General features: G+C 40.7%; 1 protein-coding gene across 1 annotated transcript in view; it reads right to left on the minus strand.

Annotated features, from left to right (window-relative positions):
* Window positions 1-21,873, minus strand: part of SLIT3 (slit guidance ligand 3) — a 549,457-nt gene that overhangs the window by 53,161 nt on the left and 474,423 nt on the right. Inside the window, exon 27 of the mRNA XM_075714742.1 lies at window positions 6,343-6,440. Coding sequence (XP_075570857.1) covers window positions 6,343-6,440 — 98 coding nt within the window. The remainder of the gene's footprint in view (window positions 1-6,342; window positions 6,441-21,873) is intronic.

Here is a 21,873-nt window from a genome sequence, read left to right on the forward strand (position 1 = left end):
CTTCTACAGCTCCTCCAGCATCTATTTGTAGAAGAGCTGATGATGTCTACGTAATTCTACTAAAACACAAACAAACAATGGTAGAGCTAGGAACGGTTCTGTGAGGATGTGGACACTATTGAAGAATTGCACTAAATATTTTATCTCACAAGACTGTGATGTATGGTCCCTAGAGGGAGTGTAAGAAACTAAGTTGTTGAAGAATTACTTCAATTTTTTTTCAATCTCAGTTTTCTCTCTAGATCTAGAAGTTATGGTTGCTAAGAGAACCTTTATATTTTAAACTAGCTGTAAGTGACGAAGAGGTGGAGGCCACGGTTTCCTAAAAGAGAGTCTAAAAACATGTGTTAAGTGCTCCAGTCATTTCAGAGACTTCTAAGAAGCCAGCAATGATATTTGAAGTGTCAGTATTGCTGTTCACTAGTCACAGAGAGCGCGCGCGTGTGTGTGTGTGTGGAAGGGCAGTTGTGTTGTTTCAAGTTCCAGTCCAAACTACACATTCACTCAGCTGTTCCTTTCCCATGCAAGTTCTGGTGGCAGAAAAGGAACTGAACAAATGTAAAGCACTACTGATTGATGAGGATGAGAACCAGAAAGCATCAGAGCAGTCACACTAATTGACATCCACTGCCTTCTGAGACCAGGAGAATTTCCAATGCAGAGATAGCTGCCGGGTACTTTTTTTCAGCTCAGATGGACAAAGTGGACATGGGATGGTTATGCTGCTTTACGTAGGTGTCATGGGGTTGAGGTGGGGAACGCCCTGGAAAAATAGGAGCTCTTCAGAATCTGTGAAGAAAACTGCAGCACTTTTGGGCTGGTTGCTCCCAGCATGACATTTGCTTCTCTTCCTCCTGTGTGCCACAGACTGAGCAGAGCTCAGGGACTCCCAAAGGAGGGATGACACAGAACTCTGCATCCACCTTCAGTAGGTCCTAGGTTGGACTCTGAGGATAAGGTTAGATTCTTCATGACATGTGCAACCTCAGAAACTAGGAATAACAAAGAGGAAGAAAAAAGGGTAGGGAACGTGTCTTGAGCCACCACAACAGTAAGATCTTCTAGATAGCTACAGAACAGGCATATAGGTCACATGCTAACAGTCATCTTCATTCAGTTCTGCAGGGACCATTCACAGGTCATGAGAGTTAGAAAACCTTCACCATGAATAACCAAAATCAAACTGCTCAGATAAATCCAATTTAGGACACAATAAATCAATAAGAAATATTTTCTTTTCCTGTCTCAAGCTAATTATTGCTAATAAAATATGCCCTCTTGCTGACCCTGCAATGATCCAGCGGATCACAGGAGGCAGATAAGAAAGAAGAGTGGCACACCATCTTTTGTAGCAATGCAAGTGTTGGGGAGAGGGTAGAAGACATCTAATTAAATACAATGGCACATTCATCATGTCTCCCTTTTCGATTACAAAACCCCATTTTCAGGGGTTGACAACTCGGCCATAAAAATATGCTCCAGGCTGCAACTTGGCATCCAAGGTCTCAGTTTGGGATCACAATTTTTTTCTCTCCATTTAAAGAAAAGCAATAAGAGTGGCTTTGTGCTGGTTATTTTTATGTGAATATAACACCATTTTCCTTCCACAAAAGGGCTGGGACAGCTTGGATGTATGCAATTAAAAATGACATTATTAAATACTATCACAGTAATGGTCCAACTCAGTAAAGTTACCATTAGTAACAATACATATGGGATTGTTAACACACAATTGCTCAGTATTAGGGTACATTCCATACTGAAGGAAATGTCAGCATAATTGATGACATTTGGCTACTGGTCCCTATGTATTATAGAGAGTCTTTACATTATTGCTTACGTATGATTCTTTATTTTGATTTGCATTCAAATGTGCCAAATATGAGGACTGAAATTAAAAGATAAAACATACAATTTGGGACCCGGATTGAACCATATGTTGAAAGAGTTGCAGTTTGGGACTGTTTGTATTTTCCCAGAAAAAGCTTAGAAGAAAAATGAAGTTTGCAGAGTGACTGGAAGGTCATCAAACTTGGGTTCCAGCTGACCGAGAGAGAAAATTAATTCCAGAGACAACGATGAAAACTTTGTACTGACTAAATAGTGAAGCAGTGAGAGACAGAATTTCATTTGGACCTCAGAAACAATAGAGACACGCAGGAAAGAACTATTTTCTAAGACACTGTGATTGCATAAAGGCCCAAATTCCCTATTCCTCCAGATTAGGGATTTTCTGTTAGTGTTGTGTTTTCCTAAAAATAAAGAACTAAATAAAACCCCATTATCCTCATGAAGGTGCAAGGGAATACAGAACTTAACAACAACATTTTGGGGGTAAACTTTTGCCACTGAAGTATACTGACAATTTTGTAAGTTTGCTATAGTCAAAATGATTTTTTTCCATAAACTCTAATGAAACAGTTTAGCATCTGTTTATTAAAATAGGCATACATACAGTGTATCACGTTTCAAAAAATCAGCTTTTAAATAAAGATAGTAAATTCTTTCAGGAATATTACAGTTTCTTGGTAAAGGCGCTTTTTACATCTACATCCCAATGGAGTAGCCTGTAAGTCTGGAAGTGCAATGTTTTTCCTTGAACTAGGCAGAATTAACACTAGGGAGTTAATCAGTTCCAGGATTTGACATTTATGAAGGAACTTAAAGTTCGTGGAAAATGCTAAAGAAAATGCTCTGGAAAATGGAGGAGGTTTTATATGGAGAAAAGTTAAAATAATCCAGAGACTTTGTTTCCCAACACCGTAGGTTATCAAAGACCAGTTTTTTGCCTGTGGCTAACTGAAGCAGAGCTGACAGCTCTGCCTCCTTTGTCAAAGTCTCACTTGCAGGCATGCTAAATGACCAGACCATGTCTGACTGACCGTCTTATATTATCAGTCTCAATAAGCACCTTTTTTGTCAAACTTTTCTCAAAGAAGACATAGATTAGACTAGATTAGAATGAGCTATTCAAAGGGAGGAAGAACTTTGTGTTTCTAATCCCCTGAGCCACACGATGTTACTTAACTATTCTTTAATACAGAAGATGACCCTACCTGAAAAAAGAGAATGTGAAAATTACGCAGAATTGAAAAAGTGCAAGAATAAAAGATGCCAAGAAAGACTGAAGAACTCTAGCTGAACCTTTGCCCTTCGGCTGCCCCACCAGGACCTGCTATTACAACAAATCTGAGCGGCTCAATCGCCTGCTGCTGCGAGCCCTTGTGGGTACCAGGCACAGCGGGCGAGTCAGGCTGGAATCTCAGTCATAACTATGAATTTCCTGTGTTTGCCTGGGGAACATCACCACCTTAGCATTATTTAAAAGGTAATTTTCTTGTCTAAGGCTACAGAAACTTGAGAGTTAAACTGCTTGGCATTTCATAGGGAGAGAGCTTTGGCTTAAGTTTCCTTTTTACAAGAGTAAAGATTTGACAAGTTTGGCAGCAGAGCTTGTGTATGAATATATTTCCCTAGGGAAGAGAATATACAGAAGATATAATTTCTTTTACAGGCCACACAACAGAAAAATCCAAGGAGGCCTCTCATGAAAATGTTTTTGACATCCACTTCCTCACAGCATATAATCTAAGGCAACGTTTTTCCATCTTGATGAACACAATTTATATGCATGTAACTCTGACTGCTGCCATCCACTGGAGAGGAGACTTCCCACCAAAAAAACCCAAACCAACCAAATTCAATCTCAAAATATTTCTTTATCTTCCCCTTCACCGACTGTTCCATCCCCACACTACATTTCTCTAAGACATGCTAAAGCCCCACCCTCCTGTTCTCCAGAGCAGCTGAGGCTATGGACTGACTGAATTAAAAACATGGAGAGAAAACAGACCAACAGACCAATGCATAAGCTGAACATTCAATTTTATGAAACAAGATTTTGACAAGATATAGTTTTATGTGTCTTTTATTAGACCAACTGAAACTATATAAATAACTATAAAAGCAGAAATCTTCCCTAAAAAGCCTCAAATGTTGTTAAGCAACAAACCCACCCCTGCAGTTTTGTAAAGTATCTCAAAAACTACATTCATTTGGAACTGAAGCAAAGCCTCTGAAATTGTAAAATTCTTCACAAGAAAAATTCAGAAGCAGCTTTCATTTCAGATCATTCAGAACTTTTTACTTTCTACCATAGAACAAAACTAAAATGCTAATGAAAAACCTGATCCAAAATATAAGCTGAAGCCTTTCATTCCAGTATTATGGATATTATAAAACGTTTTACTAGCACATTTTTAATGTCAGCTAGATTTTTGAAAAATGAGTACTGAGCGACAGAAAACAGATATTCTAATATGGTACTATTTTGCTTTGGCACAAGCTGGAAAAAGCAATCTAAACAGTATTACATGAGGGTGACCAGAAGGGAACCCAAACCAAAGACCACCAGACCTTTATTTCTCTCAAGCAGAAACTGAACCTGAACTTTTACTCCAAAGATTGCTGGGCCTGCTAAAATCTGAATCAAGAGGAGGTATATCAGATCACAAGTGCTGAGTATTGGTTTCACCAAAACCTACAGGTCCTGTCAAGTACCTGTCACAGGTGCTCAAGCTGAGGTCTAAATGGCCCCTCATGGAGACGTGGCCATGTCTTTTATTCCTGTTCTCCCATGTCGGAAACCCTCAAGTTGTCATTTGTAACAGAGCCTGACAGAGTCCCTTCATCCCCATCAACCTGCACTTTTCCATTGTAATATCATCAGTGTTCTTCCGTGTCCAGCATGTGCTGGATCTGTTTCTGTAAGGGGGGAATTCTTGAGGGTGGGCAGGCACAGAGACAGGGAGAAGCTTTGGGGCATTTCTTCCGTTTTCTGCTTCCCCACTTGTCCCACCCACAGGGCAAAATGGAAGCTCTTCTGTGCCTCATTCCCACAGGAGGGATTTGGGGAGTCAAAAAGAAGCCACAACACTTTGCTGGAAATATAAAAGGCATCCTACCATTGGTAAGGCAACAGGAGGGGGGTTCTAACCCCCCACTGCACCTAAAGTCCTGTCAGTCACCCAAACTTTCACCTGGCCCTTTCCATTTTGAAAAAATCCTGTTTTCTGACATAAGAAGATATGGGTTTGCTGACTTGGTTAACAAACAGTTAACCTCAGTGGGAACAGTCTTAATCACAGCTGAAACCAAACTGGAATCAAACTGAAAAAATGTACTGGTTTAACTCCCTGCTTACACCGTTTATAAACCTTGCAATTCTGTGTCTCCCTCCAGCTGTCACTGACAGGAAGTCAGTGTCTCCTATATATAGGAGAAGGCAAAGCAGCAGCCTCAGTAACGTATGAAAGCTTTTAGAACTGAGGCTTTCATATATGCAATTGAAACAACAGTATGGCGTACTTTTGCACATATTTTGTGCAAAAAATAGCATAAATACTGAGGATCATATCTATGAAACTTTCAGCAACTCTTCTCTAAAAAAGAATTTCTATCAACTTCAATGACAACTAGTGGCCAAAGCCTCAAGCTTGTATTTTCTTAGCTGTAAAGTAGTGCCTGTAAGCACCACAAATCTCCCAGTTACCTCATAAAAATTTCTGGACTTCTCTTGGAGTATCCCCACCTACGCTACAACTTTCTTACACAGGAAAGCTGAAATCTGTAATGTCCAGAGGTTATTCTCTTGCAGGCACAATGCCCAAGATGTGGCAATCTCTCAATGTTTTTAATTCATAGAATCACAGAATCACAGAATGCTTTGGGTTGGAAGGGACCTTTAGAGGTCATCTAGCCCAACCCCCCTGCCGTGAGCAGGGACAGCTTTAACTAGATCATGTTGCTCAGAGCCCCATCCAACCTGACCTTGAATGTTGCCAGGGGTGGGGCCTCCACTGCCTCTCTGGGCAACCTGTTCCAGTGCTTCACCACCCTCATGGTAAAAAATTTCTTTCTTATGTCTAGTCTAAATGTTTCTTTAAAATTCTAATTGTTTCTTTAAAGCCTGTTTGTCTACAAGATTCTTCAGTATGAAAACATTTTGCATCTGGTTGTCAAGCAACAGATGCTTACTTTACAAATACAAAAAAGAGTATATGTGAGTTTGAAATGCCCCAAAGAAAATTAGCATACAGATAACACAATGCAGATCAGGGAGACCACTCAAAATAGCTCTTAAGAGTATATTCCATAATGAGAAAATAAGGAGGCCTGTTTCAGAGGAAACAATATGTCACCGATGAAACCAGATTAATTTTTTTGTATGGCAACTAGAAGTGTCACATGCAGCAGCTTTTATAAAGTAGCTATTATAGTTCATTATTGCAAAGTAGAAACACAATTTGATCATATCATTTTAAATGAACTTTGTGTTACTACCTGAATCCATCTTTATTTGCCTCGGTGAGGTGGCAGGTCCCTCCATTCTGACATGGATTTTGAATGCAAGAATTAATGGGCACACTGCAGTCTCGACCCTATTTGGGAAAATTCAAAAGAAACAAGGTTAGTAAGACTCATGTAATCTGAATAAATGTCTCTTTGTTCCCTCACCCTACGCATGGCACTATTTACAGGAGGTCTGTGGTCTTCAGACCCATCACATCACCTAATATTCTTTATTGATGGACAGATATATTCATCACTCAGGTGAGAATTTGGGTAGGGCAACTGTTCTGACCAATGGGACTGGTGGGTATCTTGGTATCATTTCAGTTTCAAGATTTTAGTTAACCCTTTCATTTGACTGTTTTAAGGAAACAGCTGGTTTCATCATAGAATCGTAGAATCATAGAATGCTTTGGGTTGGAAGGGACCTTTAGAGGTCATCTAGCCCAACCCCCCTGCAGGGAGCAGGGACAGCTTTAACCAGATCACGTTGCTCAGAGCCCCATCCAACCTGACCTTGAATGTTGCCAGGGATGGGGCCTCTACCACCTCTCTGGGCAACCTGTTCCAGTGCTTCACCACCCTCATTGTAAAAAACTTCTTTCTAATGTCTAGTCTAAATCTATTCTTCTTTAGTTTAAATCCGTTATTCCTTGCCCTGTCACAACAGGCCTTATTAAAAAGATTCTCCCCATCTTTCCTGTAGGCCCCCTTTAAGTATTGGAAGGTCGCAATAAGGTCTCCTTGCAGCCTTCTCTTCTCTAGGCTGAACAATCCCAACTCTTTCAGCCTGTCCTCATAGGAGAGGTGTTCCAGCCCTCGGATCATTTTGGTGGCCCTCCTCTTCTGGACCCGCTCCAACAGGTCCATGCCCTTCTTGTGCTGAGGGCCCCAGAGCTGGACGCAGCACTCCAGATGAGGTCTCACCAGAGCAGAGTAGAGGGGCAGAATCCCCTCCCTCGACCTGCTGGCTATGCTTCTTTTGATGCAGCCCTTGATATGGTTGGCTTTCTGGGCTGCAAGTGCACATTGCTGGCTCATGTCCAGCTTTTCATCCACCAGTACTCCCAAGTCCTTCTCTGCAGGGCTGCTCTCAGTACTCTAACATACTCATCATCATTACTCTAACATACGTTAATCTCTAATGTTAGTTACAATGAAAAGAATTAATCATGACCAAAGATAATCAGGCGGCCACACACAGTCAGCACAAGACCACATAGAGTCAGCACTCATTCAACCATGTTTACCAAGTGCTCAGTTAAACACTGCAACAGTACACCATACTCATTACTATGCATTGTCAAAACCTAAAGGGGAAAATTCATTTTTATTGTGGGAGCTGAGTTTGAATTTCTCTATAGAACACACTGAATCCTGTTTGAGATATCACTGTTGAATGAGTTCTCTTCTTAAAGATTGCCCTAAAATATACATCAGTTCCAACTAAACTTCACTAGCTTGAACAACCTCCACTGTTACCAACTGACTTTTTATTGGCTCTTGAAGGCATAGACGTATTTCTCTGATCATTATATACTGCTGATTAGAACAAGCTATTTGTAAAATTGGCAAACACACCAAAGAGTTTTGTCTTGCTTTTCAGTTAGTCACACAGTAGGGTGGAATAAAGACACCTGAAAGCCTCAATGCTCAAGGGATCTGTGCAACCACAAGAAGTTCAAGAGATCTCTCTACTCTTCCTACTGAAGATCCCATTAGCAGTGGCCCTCTGCCAGCTCATCTACTGGAAAGCTGATACATGACTGCCATCAAGATGAGAAAAATATCTCAGGAGATACATTAATTCAGTCAAGGTTGCTGGTTTTTTTTGCCTTTGTTTAAAAAACATTATTTACATTGTAGTTTAGAGGAATAACAATGGTATGTCTATTTTTAAGTCTCTAAACAGAGAGGGCAGCTGCCAGCCTTTGACATCAGTTCATAATAGCTGTAACTTTTGTGTATGAGTACTGAACAGTACCCTACCACTGCCAACTTTCCTTGCTGACAACACTCATCAGAAGTCATTCCTTTCTTCACCAAATTTGCAACAGCTCCCGACCCTTTGCAGACTTTATACACCTGGTGTGATGTACTGGAGCAGGGGACACTCAAATAGTTTCTATAGGTTCATTTTTTTATGATGTCTGTGTTGTCAAAATGAAGCATCTTGATGCTTCAGCCATATACTGCACGAGAGCATCAACTGTTAGTTGGTTTTCCACCTAGCTTTGAGACTGTGCTGTTCTCACTTAAGATACACTATTACATTAGAATAAGAATGGACTTTGAGAAACCTAACACTGTACTTGGCAGATACCTGACGATGATTTGCTTGCCTCAGCATGAATACAGTGGGGTTAAAAAAGACATAGAAAAGGACTACCAAAATGTTCAAGGAGATGGAGCAACTACTTTAGAAGAAGATACTGTAAAGACTAGGACTCTCTAGTTTGGTGAAAAGAAAACTGATGGGGGCAATATGATTGAGGTTTACAAAATCATGGAGGTGGTGAACGCAGAATTTGTCGCACACTAATCCCTCAGCAGTAGAGGGACACTTACTGATGTTAGAAGATGAGCTTAATATAGATAAAATTCTTCTTCCAAAGTATGAGCTTCTGGGATGTTTTTGCCACAGGTGGTTGTGAAGTCAGATAGTATAAAAGCCACTGGACAAATTCACATACAATAGATCCAAACCAGGTTGAAAGACAATCGGCAGACATCAACATCCCTAGTTGGATGATGGTGGGTGCTGGGAGAACTGGGAAGGAGTGGTGGCCAGGTTTGTGTACTCTCCTCAAACAGTAAAGATTTGCTGGTGCCCCCATGAGAGACAGAATGCTGCAGTAAATGCACTGCAGATCCATTATGGCATTTCTCATGTTCTTATGTCAAAGTTGTCTGAAAGGCTTATTTCGCTATCAACAAGGAAAATCTTCCCTACCCTTTTTTCAAAAGAACCTACCTTCTCCCTGAACCAAGACTACATGGTTTTGTGCATTATAAGGGAACAGACCTCTCAGGAAAACCACACCAGGATGGGTTTGATCAGTTTGTCTATGGCTGCATATCTGTTTGGGAAATCTCACTCTTGAGTGAAGAACAAATAGGCTGGTCACATCTTTTTAACCCTTGTTCATCATTGCCCACCTCTCTCTCTTACATCCTACACTGATCAGAAGTTGATGCTCAGCTCTTGACTGGTGTGCTCATTTCTAGCAATGTGCCCAGCCCGGAGGTGACAAGCCAGCAGGACAAGGACTGTGCTGCTTCTGTGACAGCTGAAGCTCCATTCATGCTTTAAATACTGTATAAATAATAGTAACAATCTTAATTTGTCTCTGGAGTGCTTATCTTGAAATTGGTGCTGCCTCAATTAAGCCTAATCAAGGCATCAAAACTGGCTTATAAGTGTGAACTTTTCCACTGAGTTCATTTGATCTGGTCTGTCCACTCATGACGCTAGGCTCTCCCATTCACATGTCATCCAGTTCAGTCCTCCAAATACTACTGAAATCTTCAGTATTTTGTCAGGTAGGACAGACTGCCATCATACTGTGAGAAGAACTGCGACACACCGTAATTATACTTTCATCCAACACCACAGAGGAGCTTTGTTACACAAATGGGAGACAAAATGGTATTTCTTGAGGCTCTGTGCCCAGCATTCCCCAGAGAGAGGAGAAGCGGCTTTGCATTTTAAAATTTGTGCAAATATAAGGAAGTAGGGACATCCTTTTCCTTGGTTGAATCAGAAGAGAAACGTTTCCAAAGAACAACAGAAAGACCTGGCCAACCCCCTGCCTCACTGTGAGTTCATTCCCCCAACACAGCAGTGCAGGCAGCATGTGAAGACCTCACCCAAGACCTGGCAGAGAGAGGTTCTGCTTCATCCGTGCTGCTTTTGCCAAACAGCCTGTCCTTCTCCATTTGAAATCCTGAGCCCCCAAATGTCTCAGGGAAGAATTGGGGAAAGCGCCGAGGGAAGCTCATGCAGGTTTTATTTTGGCACCATGTGGTCCGCAGCACTTCACAGACGTGAGCCATGCAGCATTAACACTAATCCGCTGCCACCCTTCTGCAACATTGCCTGTGTTTTGTCCATCTGTGTTGTGAATCCTGCGTGTTTACCACATTATCCTAGTGAAGCTGAAAGGTGCCATTTTTTGTATTTCTAAGATCAGAAATACTTTTCCTGTGCCCCTGAAGAATTGACTGTTTTATAGATACTTCACTAACATCAGTTACTTCTGTTTCATATGAATTCTTCATCCCTGCGTCACTAAAACATTAAACCCTTTGCAGCTAAGCATAGCAAGAAGCAAAGCAGAAACTACAGCATCTGCTTTTCTGAAGGTTTTTGTCACAGTTGAACACTGTGTAAAACAGTCCCATCACTTCTACTGTAATTACTCAGATTATTTTGAATGTTCTTGTAAAAATTTAATAAAGATAAATGTTAAAATGAGAGCAAGGCATTTTCAGTCTCTCTCATTTGCACATGAAATTTCTCATGACTTAGACTCTGCTCTCATTTCTGTACTGAACATGGCTGAATTATTGGCTTCTTGGGCCTCAGGCACCATGGAAACCAATTAGTATGTGCTGCTGAATCAGACTTAATTACAACACTAAGTTGCTATGTGGCTTTAGGAAAATTAGAGTCTCTCTGACTCAGTTTACTCATTGTAAAAAATGGGCAAACAGCACTTAATCTTTCTCCGAGGATTATCTTCTCGGAGTTGACTTTATCAATAGCACATTGAGAGCCCACAAAACAAGTACAATTTCTCTAACACAGATGGCTATGAAAACCAAAGAATTCTGAAAGGACAGAAGCTGCAGAAAATATTGGTACTAATAAATCTACAGCAAAGCAAGGCCATTTTATTTCTATATAAGACTGTCACTACCCAGAAGAGCCTAAAGACATTCTAGAAACATCTTTCAAATGAATAATGCAACTTCCTAGTCTCAATTTACAGTAAGACTGTTCTTACTGGAAAAATGGAATTTCTGTCAAGCATCACTAAAATTAATTTATCTGTGAGTTGGGAAAAACTCTTTGAATTACATTCCCTGGAAATATCTATTGTTACAAAGGAGAATATTGTATATTTGCTTCAAGACTAAAGAGCCTTTTAATGAAGTCTGAATCAGAAAACGAGGCGCAGACTTTGTTTCAAGGACAAGCAAGAAGATATGACTGTCTCAGCAATTCACAGAAAGAGGATGAAGGTCCCTCTGTGTGCAATATTTTATTTCTAGAGCTTTTTTAAGCTGCAATAAATTTTTGTCTAGTCTGATAGCAAAGCATCAGATCCAAAACACTTTTATATAATTTCTCTCATTTTCTGTAGAAGAGGAAAGGATTAGGTGTTGAAACATAAAATTTCTGCAACTAATCAGAAGACATATATGTTCAGAGCCCAGCTGCCTTTTTAAATCTGAAGTACCTCAGCTGGTCCCGATTTTATCTGGGCTTCTCCAGCTCCATATTTCAGTGAATGAGAACAGAAACTATCCACCGTACTTAGAAAGCATCAATTCTTCATTTCATACTCAACAGTAATTAACTGTACTGGGCACTAGTGTATATACAAGCTGTTCCTCAGTATGGCTGTGCCAAATTCTAGCCTTTACAAGTATCCAGTACTGGAAAACATTACATCATGATTAGCAAAACACCCAAGAACAAGTAGCAAAACCTAATCGACCTAATAAGCAAGGACCTAATAAGCAGGAAGAACAAAGGATAATATGATAAAAACGCATGCATTTGCTTTGACACTTTCAACTGCTCCAATGATTTTTTAAAAAACTAATTTTCACAAATTAGTATTGTCTATGGAGATGGAAAGCTTCATTCAAGATTGCATGGCAGAGATTTGACCTCTGCCCATTTTAATGTAATCCTTCACCCGTTTCTAACAGCAGTGGGGACAGATAAGAGGCAGCAGTATGGAGCTTGCCACAGGCACAAGGTATTATAGAATCACAGAATACCAGGTTGGGAGGGACCTCAAGGATCATCAGGTCCAACCTTTCTTGGCAAAAGCATGGTCTAGACAAGATGGCCCAGCACCCTGTCCAGCTGAATCTTCAAAGTGTCCAATGTTGGGGAATCCACCACTTCCCTGGGGAGATTATTCCAATGGCTGACTGTTCTCATTGTGAAAAATCTTCCTCTTCTGTCCAATACGAATCTCTTCAGGAGTAACTTGTACCCATTACCCCTCATTTTTTCCATGTGACTGCTTGTAAAAAGGGAGTCTCCACCTTCTTTGCAGCCACCCTTTAAATAGTGGAACATGGTGACAAGGTTGCCCTAAGCCTTCTTTTCTCAAGGCTGAACAAACCCAGTTCTCTCAGCCTTTCCTCATATGGCAGGCTTCCCAGTCCTTTGATCATCTTTGTGGCCCTTCTTTGGACCCTCTCCAGCCTGTCCACATCTTTTTTGTATAGTGGGGAACAAAACTGAACACGGTATTCCAGGTGTGGCCTGACAACCACTGAGTGAGATAATGACTTCTTTATCTCTGCTGATGATGCCCTTGTTGATGCAACCCAGCATCCCATTGGCTTTCTTTGCCGCAGCAGCACACTGTTCACTTATTTTGAGCTTGTTGTCCACCAGAACCCCGAGTCCCTTTCCACAGAACTGCTCCCCAGCCAAGTAGATCCCAGCCTGTGCTGAACTCCTGGATTATTTTTTCCCACATGCAAGACCTTACACTTGTCCTTGTTGAACTTCATAAGGTTCTTGTTAGCCCACTCTTCCAGCCTATGCAGGTCTTCCTGCAGGGTGGCTCTCCCTTCTGAAGTGTCCACTTCCCCACTCAGTTTGGTATCATTGGCAAACTTCATCAGGGTACACTTGATCCCATCATCCAGATCACTTATGAAGATATTAAGCAGTGTTGGGCCCAATATCCAATCCGTGGGGGACCCCACTTGTGACAGGTTGCCAGTTTGAAAAAGAGCTATTTACCACCACCCTCTGGGTGTGGCCTGTCAGCCAGTTCCCCACCCACTGCACAGACCACTTGTCTAGACCGTAACACATCAGTTTCTCTAGGAGGAGGCTGTGGGAAAGAGGTAGACAACCTGGATTTCTCCAGGAATTCCAGGTAGACAACCAGGTAGACAATCCAGGTAGAAACCTCCTGGTGTAGAAAACTATCATGGCTGACTGCAGTAGAAACATGATCTAGCCAGTGATGAAGACACCTGCAGCCAGGCAGAAGTCTATCCAACTTCAATGGTTTGTGCATAGGGAGACCTCTTTCCAGCTAATTACAGCCTTGTTCAATGACTGCAATGTTTTAAAGTAGGCTGGAAAAATGAGCTATACAAAAGAAATACCAAAGTTTATTCGAGTTGTTAACAATATACAATGTGTTCATAATAAATTTTATTTAGATGGTATATATAGAGAACAGACGGTAGCGTTCATGTGTTTAGTAAAAATACTAGATGAAGACAAATATAGTTGATAGAGACTTTAGATCGAACTAGGAAATTTACATAAACAACTCAATTATCAAGCTCTAAATACAGCTAAAGCTTTTAGGGAAATCAGACAAAATTACCAGCAACAAAGATACTGTATTGCAAACCTAGTCCTTTACATCCCTAACAGTGGAAGTGATGCATCCACATCCAGCTCTCAGTCTCACAGATGTTAATACATTTATGGGTGCCTTGGTCAGAAGTTAATAAGCAATCACTACATTAAGGGAAAAGGCTAAGTAAATCTTCTACTTCATGACAGGCTTGAAGGAAAATTCACAGAATGATAAGCAGAAGTACAATGTGTTCTATGAGTGTGTATTCAGGAGTGTTATTCAAACTTACAAGTATCTGTCAGCTTTAAAATTTTAACCTTTTAATGTTGTGAAATTAAGAAAAAATGGACACTTACAGCCACTATGTATAGCTTTGCTCTGCTTCCACAGCGTTTGGGAAGTATTTTATTAAACACAGTTTTCTGAACAATTCTGGTGTATGCTGATCACTTGAGTGTTAACACTACACTCACATGCACCAGTGGACCTTGGTCATGTATCTAGACCTGCAAAGGTCTAATAGCAGAGTGAAGGGCTAAATGTGGTGTGTAAACAGGTCATGATTCCTGATGCTTCAATAAAAGAATGAGATCAGATGGGATGAGAGGAGAGGGGGAAAAAACATCCAGAAATAATAGACGACACAGGCACGCAGCACAGCAAAAGAATTCAGTTAAAAATCTTGAATGGATTTTTAACTTGAGTTTTGCTTCTTTCATGCTTAGTAAAGTCAGAACTATGATCAAAGGTTTTCCTGAAGTTATGGCATACAGCTGTCCAATGTGGATCCAACTGATGCTACAGTCTTTTACATAGTAGCATCTTTACCAGTGTTGTCTTTCACCTTTTGAAACCTTTATCCCTCTGTCATAAATAGTCAAAATTGGAGAGTAAATTCGAATATTCCCAGGGCAGGAAGGGAAAGAGAGGTCTCATGAACAAAGTTCTATCACATAAACCTCAATTCCACTAGAAAATTAAGCTAGGAAATAAGAATGAGGTATTCAGCAGTTTCCCTGTAATACATTCAGAAGCCATAAATACAAAGGAGAAACAAGAAGAATTTTGCATAATTGACCAAGGAAACACGATGCCATGAATTCAGCTACACAGCTAATACACCCAGACACAAGTTTGGTAGGAAAAATTCTCTCAGGTTCTATTCACGACCATGTGTTTCAGAGCCTTTCATTGCAAAGAAATCCAGTGTTTGCTATGAGTCCGTGTAAAGGAAAGGTTTTATGTGTACTTGTCCTGGTTTCGGCTGGGATAGAGTTAATTTTCTTCCTAGTAGCTGGCATAGTGCTGTGTTTTGGATTTAGGATAAGAATGTTGATAACACACTGATGTTTTTAGTTGTTGCTAAGTACTGCTTATGCTAGTCAAGGACTTTTCAGCTTCCCGTGCTCTGCCAGGTGCACAAGAAACTGGGAGGGGGCACAGCCAGGATAGTTGATCCAAACTGACCAAAGGGCTATTCCATACCATATGATGTCATGCTCAGTATATAAACTGGGGGGTGGCCGGGGGACAGCGATAGCTGCTCAGGGACTGGCTGGGTATCGATTGGTGGGTGGTGAGCATTGTGCATCACTTGCTTTGTATATTATTATTATTATCATTATTGTATTGTTATTATCATCATTACTATTTTACTTTATTTACATTATTAAACTGTTCCTATCTCAACCCAGGAGTTTTTCTCACTCTTACTCCTCTGATTCTCTCCCCCATCCCACCGGGGCAGGGGGAGTGAGTGAGCGGCTGCATGGTGCTTAGTTGCTGGCTGGGGTTAAACCACGACAGTACTGCAAATCTTAAAGCAAGTTATGAAAGTTAGCACGCCATCTTATGCTAGTTGCAGCATGAAGGAGTTGATGGACACCTCAGAAATCACTACAAACACTCAGCTTATGAAGGGAATACCTAGTTATCAAGTAATTAGAGATGTTGCAATCTGAGTGAAGAATGGAACTAACTTTAAAACATAACATGAATCTAAATTCTTTTGCAGGAAGGGCTAAAATATATAGCATTGGGAGTTACTCTACTGTTATTTTACCAATGGAACCATTTGAAACTGATTTCCTAATTGATTGCACTGATATTAAGATATATGTAGACAGCTTACACACTGATATCTATATACCGTAGTATTTACAGTAGTAGTAGTTCTTCAATAGATCCAGGTGATACTGTTTCTTTGTTCATGCTCTTTCTGGCCATGGACATAATGGCTAAGCCTCAATCAGGAAAAGATGTAGATGACGCTCATTGGCAAGGTCAAACAACTACAAGAGCTGGCAGGGCGTATTTTAGATCCATCTGTTTAGGCATACATACAAGTTATTTGGCAAGGCATGGATAATATCACAGTAATTTTGGATCAGACTGCTTTTAGATTGCCAGGTGGAAGTTGGAAGATTTTGCTCATCTGTTGTTCACAAAAAGGCTGTAACTCCTCCTTCAGAATGCAGACCTTGCTACAGACATCCACACCTTGGATGCCTCTAGGTTAGGGTACACACAGGCTGATGAATTAACTATTTCTCTTTAGTCATCTGTCCCAATGGGGTAATAAAATGTACCTTCTAAGGATTGCTGTTTACAAGCCAATTAATTTAACGTGAAAAAATACTTAATTTCATCCATTTCTATTTTTGAAAAAAGTTTAAAAATAAATTTCAATTTGCCTAGACAATTCTGATTTCTTTTTTTAGTTCAGTATCACTGTCCATACAGCTGTACTTACATTGATACAACAATACAACAAAAGAGTTTCCCGCTGCTCACAAGCATCATGAGAAATACTATTTGCTAAATGGCACAGAAGCTAGATTATAAATGGAAGATACACTGATACTGGCTTTGCTGCTCCCCCCATTTCACTGATTTAACTCTCTCAGAAAACTTTCAATGTTAGTGTCTGAAGTAAAAATACAGATAATAGTTATTTATACTCCACCATCTCCAGCACTGTATAGTTATCTTCTATGCCAGTCTAGCTTCAGCTGGCACCTGATTAAACAATAATTAGACATGGCAGCAGCACTTCTTAGTGACTTCCTTGTCCTTGTTAATAAATCACAATTGTCAATTTATAGCAAATTAGGCGAACTCTGCTCTCTTAAGCCTCATTTTATTTAAATCGGAAAGATTTATGATCCTCCAGGGTATAATACACCTTCCATTACCTCCGTAGCTAGTAATCAAGAATATGCCTGTCAAAGTCAAAGTGCAAGGATTTATCATATTATTTTTTAAAATATCTGGTTCTTCTCCTATAAGTATGAAATTTAATTCTCAGCAGACATCTGAGGTTTCTTTTGCAATTATATTCATTATCACATAAATCCTGATTGTCCTTCTAAACCTCTCCTTACATAAGCACTTTGGGTTTCAGTGGTCTTTTGGGCTTTTAATCAATGACAGAAGATACGTCATTCATCTATCACAGAGTCAATTCACATAGCAGATATCTGAACTGAGTCCAGAGGTGCCAAACTGGATGGGGCAGGTGCTGTAGAGCTTCCAAGGTTACTCAATCAACTGCCTGAAACAGATCACTGTGTGAATATTGGGAGATGCAGAAGAAAATTAGGGACACTGAAAATAGTTGATTTTGACCAGGGTTGCCATAAAATCCAACCCAAAATATTTGACGTAAAAAAAGACATTGAATATTTTATATGTGGTCTTTAATTCAACCAATATTCATGAATGAGAACAATGTTTTCAGTACCCTCAAAACACTTAAAATACATGTTGCAGTGACAACAAAACTTTCCCTCTCAGGCTATCAAAAGCCAGTGGCTCTTTTTTTAACATGAACACTGTACAGAAAGTTATAAAGACTAGACATTTGTACAGAAGACACAATTCCTATTTATAAGAAATAAGAAATAAAAGAAAATATAATTGTTGTATTTTAAATTTATTGCTCAAGGCAATTAACCTATGCCTAACAAGCTAATGAACACAGCCTGCATGAGAGAGGAGAGACACATCACATGCAGGAACCCAATGAAACTTAACATGAGGCAGGGCTTATGTGATTAAAAAGCCTCTTCAAGCACTCACTAGATTTCTGAAAAAAATAGGGCTAAAGATGCTGGAAGAGTCACAGCCCATTTGAAGAAACTTTTACTGGTGCTATCCCTGCCTGTTAAGGATTGGAGGCTTTTGGTGTAGAACAGCTCTGTACTGATAAAAGGTCTCAGGCTAAAATACTCATGTTGTACCAGCAAAAACGCCAGTGTAATCTCTTTCGCTTGTGGCAGCTGTGTAAAGCTTCCCCTACAAGGCTTGCCAGTTCAGAGATACCAGCAATCCTTTTTCGCATAAACCAAGACTGTAATTTGATAGTGGGTTGAACTGTGACAGGTAACCCAGGCAGGCAGCGATATTTTCAGAAGCAAACATGCAAATGAATTTTTCAGACTACTAAAGAAGTCAAACATGTCAACTATGATAATGAGCAAGAGCACAACATTTATTCCAGAGGTGCTCAGAAGTATGAGGAGGGGACCCCCGGGGGGCCATGGAGACAGACGTCTGCCCTGCACCAGCTCAGCTTTGGAGCCTGACACTGTCAGCAACAGAGTGCAGAGAGCTTTGGTACAACTTTACCTGCAGTGTATGTGCACTTACAGAGTAAATATACTAATTCTCAAGCTAGTCTGGCATTGTATCATTTCTATTATAAACAGGAGAGAGTTTACCCTCACACGATAAAGAAAGTTTTCTTTTCAGCTTAGTCTGCTTACAGCAAATTCACCAATTCCATCATCCCCAAAGGAAAGCAGAAAATAAGGCAATTAACCTCCTAGGACAACCTCTGTTCATGTTCTTGGACAACAAAAGAAACCCAAAAGTCATACTGTCAAGTACAGTGAATGCCAAGAAAGCCTCAAGGATAATAGATGACAGACAATCACAAGAAAATCTAACAATAAAGATTTTCAGCTGTGACCACCTACTCCAACTGATTCAATTATGCAGAAATGGTGGGATGCAGAAAATTAAGAGCTGGTTAAAAAGAACTTGATTAAGCAGAGTTATAGCAACCAGCAATCACCTGAAAGACAGACAAACCACAGAGGAAGAAAAAATATTATTTAGTGTAATAGGACCAGGCAAACATAAGAACAAGAGCCTGAAATTCAGACTAAATGCCAATAAAAACTTCTCCTTTACCCTGGGAAAAGAAAGATTGGAAGCCTGGTCTCTTAAGGCATTTAGAACTAGACCAGAAAAACAGTAGTAAAAACAAAGCGGGGAGGAATAATCCACATTGACAAAAGAATGAATATGACGGTGCTCACCTGTGGGTATGGCTTACTATTCACTTTAGCTGCTCAGCTACTTCTCCTGATGCAGCACTGAACAAACACAGCTAATGCCCGAAGCTGCTCAACATCTGCTTTCTTGCTGGCCTAACCAAAATGCAAATACTTCTTCAGAGTTGTCTTTATTGTTAAAAGCCCTCATTAGGGCATGCCACAATACATTACCATGTTTTTTACAGGGCTTGTGGTGGGCGTACGCATGCCTCACCACCTTCAGCCAGCAACTGTGGCGGCAATCCCTCCTTAAGCCTTTCATCTTTATGCTCTTCTAGATGTAAATCTCCATTTTCTTTAGACAGAAACAGAAAGGGCAAAAAGAAAGAAACACAAATCTGACTGATGCATAGTAAATTTTATGAAATAAGCATAGACAGGAAAATACTGTGATTTCTGCAGTTTTTTTCTGCCCTAGGAGCATTATATGAAATTATAAACACCTACTGCTGACACTGGTGTTTGCCCTAAAAATCCATACATAACTATAGGTCTACTCATTTTACATGGCCACCCACTACTTGTCATCCCTAAAAGCTTTCTGCTTTATTATACTAAGAGTGGAAAATGCTTCTTCAACATTCATTAATAAGTATTTTAAGTATAGTTAAAACAAACAAATAAAAAATAAAACACTCCAGATTACATAAACACACGCTCCAGGAGAATTTATCAGAATGAAAGTTCAAGGCAGAATCAGCTGCACTGATTTCTTCATATGAAAACTTGGCATTGAGCTTACATTCCACTGTCTGTCCCCCCGACCCTGATGCTGGCAGAGGAAAGAGGCCAAGACCGAGTAACACGTGAAGGCAGAAACATTTACTCTCATCTCACGTGGATGAGGGCAGGCTGGTTTAAGAGTTTCTTCCAATTTCTCTTCCTTTTGCAATTCCAACTTGGGGATTTATTTGTGCACTCGCTGATGTATATGGGGACTTACATGCATATGTTAATAGATCCAAAGAAACAAAAGCACAGAGTTGCATTTCCAAACAGTATTAGCCTAACAAACCAGGCATGGACTCTCACACAGCTGGCATGCATCAGCAGCCAAACTCTACACTCAGTTACATTCATATAACCCCACCCAAATCAGCATAAGTAAGTGAGAAACTGGCCCATTGGAATAAACTTGCACTGTCTCAGCCTTGAGCTGTAAGAGCTGGCCAGAATATCTGTACATGAGCAAACACTACCATATCTATGTTTTAAGATTAGTTCTATGTTGAATACTCCTAAAACAGCCATTATTCTAGAACTCTGGCAGATTATTTATGTAACGCTACAGAAGTACATCTACACGGCAAAGTGCAAATACAGCAAGCTTCGTTTGCCCGCGCTCTAAGCAAATGCAAGGCCATGTGCACCCCCATGAGCAAATGATACAGTCAGTGCAGCACTGAGTCCATGCTAATGGTATGGGGTGTGTACTGATATAACCTGCTTATTAGCCCTGTGCTGAGCAGTCACAGCTTCCGCTCAGCTACATCTATCCGCTCAAGTGCTGGCACATTAGTTATAACTGTGTCCAACATGTGGTAGACACGAATCCCGCATATCCCAGAGATACTTTGTTCTGAGATTCTCAATTTCTAACCCTGTTTTCAGGCATGAAAACCTGGCGCAGGGGGTGGGGAGGAGGAAGAGCCAAATTCCTAGCAGAACTTTGGAGCCAGCTTCCTCACTAAATATCATTCTGGCTTCACTATAACGCCTCCCACCACAAGAGTCTGGCTGCAAAGAATACTGTCTCTCAAAGCCCAAGAGCTTTACCCAGGATTTTTCCAATTGTATCTGTCATTCTGGATGACTGGTGAAATTGCTTGAACCCTCAAGACACTGCAGTGCTGCTAGAAAAGTCAGGACACTGGCTGAACTCAACAGGGAGGTGAATAGAGTTGGATGAAATTTACAGAGCAACTCTACCACAGACATGTATCAGCATCTGTTGCCTGAAGTGTGGGGTATGTGCTATACTAATCTTACCTATCTTCATTTTCCATTTCAGACAGCTTTTGGTAACAGCAGAACCCAGAGCTGACAAACATCCTGCATCCCAACAGCTCAGGCTCCCATTTATCAGAGCAATCAAAGAGGCTGTGGCAATGCCTAGGCAGGTACTACATTTCAGATTCCAGGCTGGCAACGTCCTTTCATTTCAGATAACACACAGATGTATTTTAAACTCTCTTTCCTCAGTTCTATGAATAAGTTGTCAATGGCTCGATGTCCACATGGAGACCGGTGACAAGTGGGGTCCCTCAGGGGTCCGTACTGGGACCAGTGCTGTTTAACATCTTCATCAATGACATAGACAGAGGGATCAAGTGCACCCTCAGCAAGTTTGCAGATGACACCAAGCTGAGTGGTGCCATTGACACACCAGGAGGATGAGATGTCATCCAGAGGGACCTGGACAAGCTGGAGAGGTGGGCCTCTGTGAACCTCATGAGGTTCAACAAGGCCAAGTGCAAGGTCCTGCACCTGGGACAGGGCAACCCCTGGTATCAGTACAGGTTGGGGGATGAAGAGATTGAGAGCAGCCCTGCGGAGAAGGACTTGGGGGTACTGGTAGATGAAAAGCTGGACATGAGCCAGCA

The sequence above is a fragment of the Pelecanus crispus genome, chromosome 8 (genome assembly GCF_030463565.1).
Source record: "Pelecanus crispus isolate bPelCri1 chromosome 8, bPelCri1.pri, whole genome shotgun sequence".
NCBI lineage: Eukaryota > Metazoa > Chordata > Aves > Pelecaniformes > Pelecanidae > Pelecanus > Pelecanus crispus.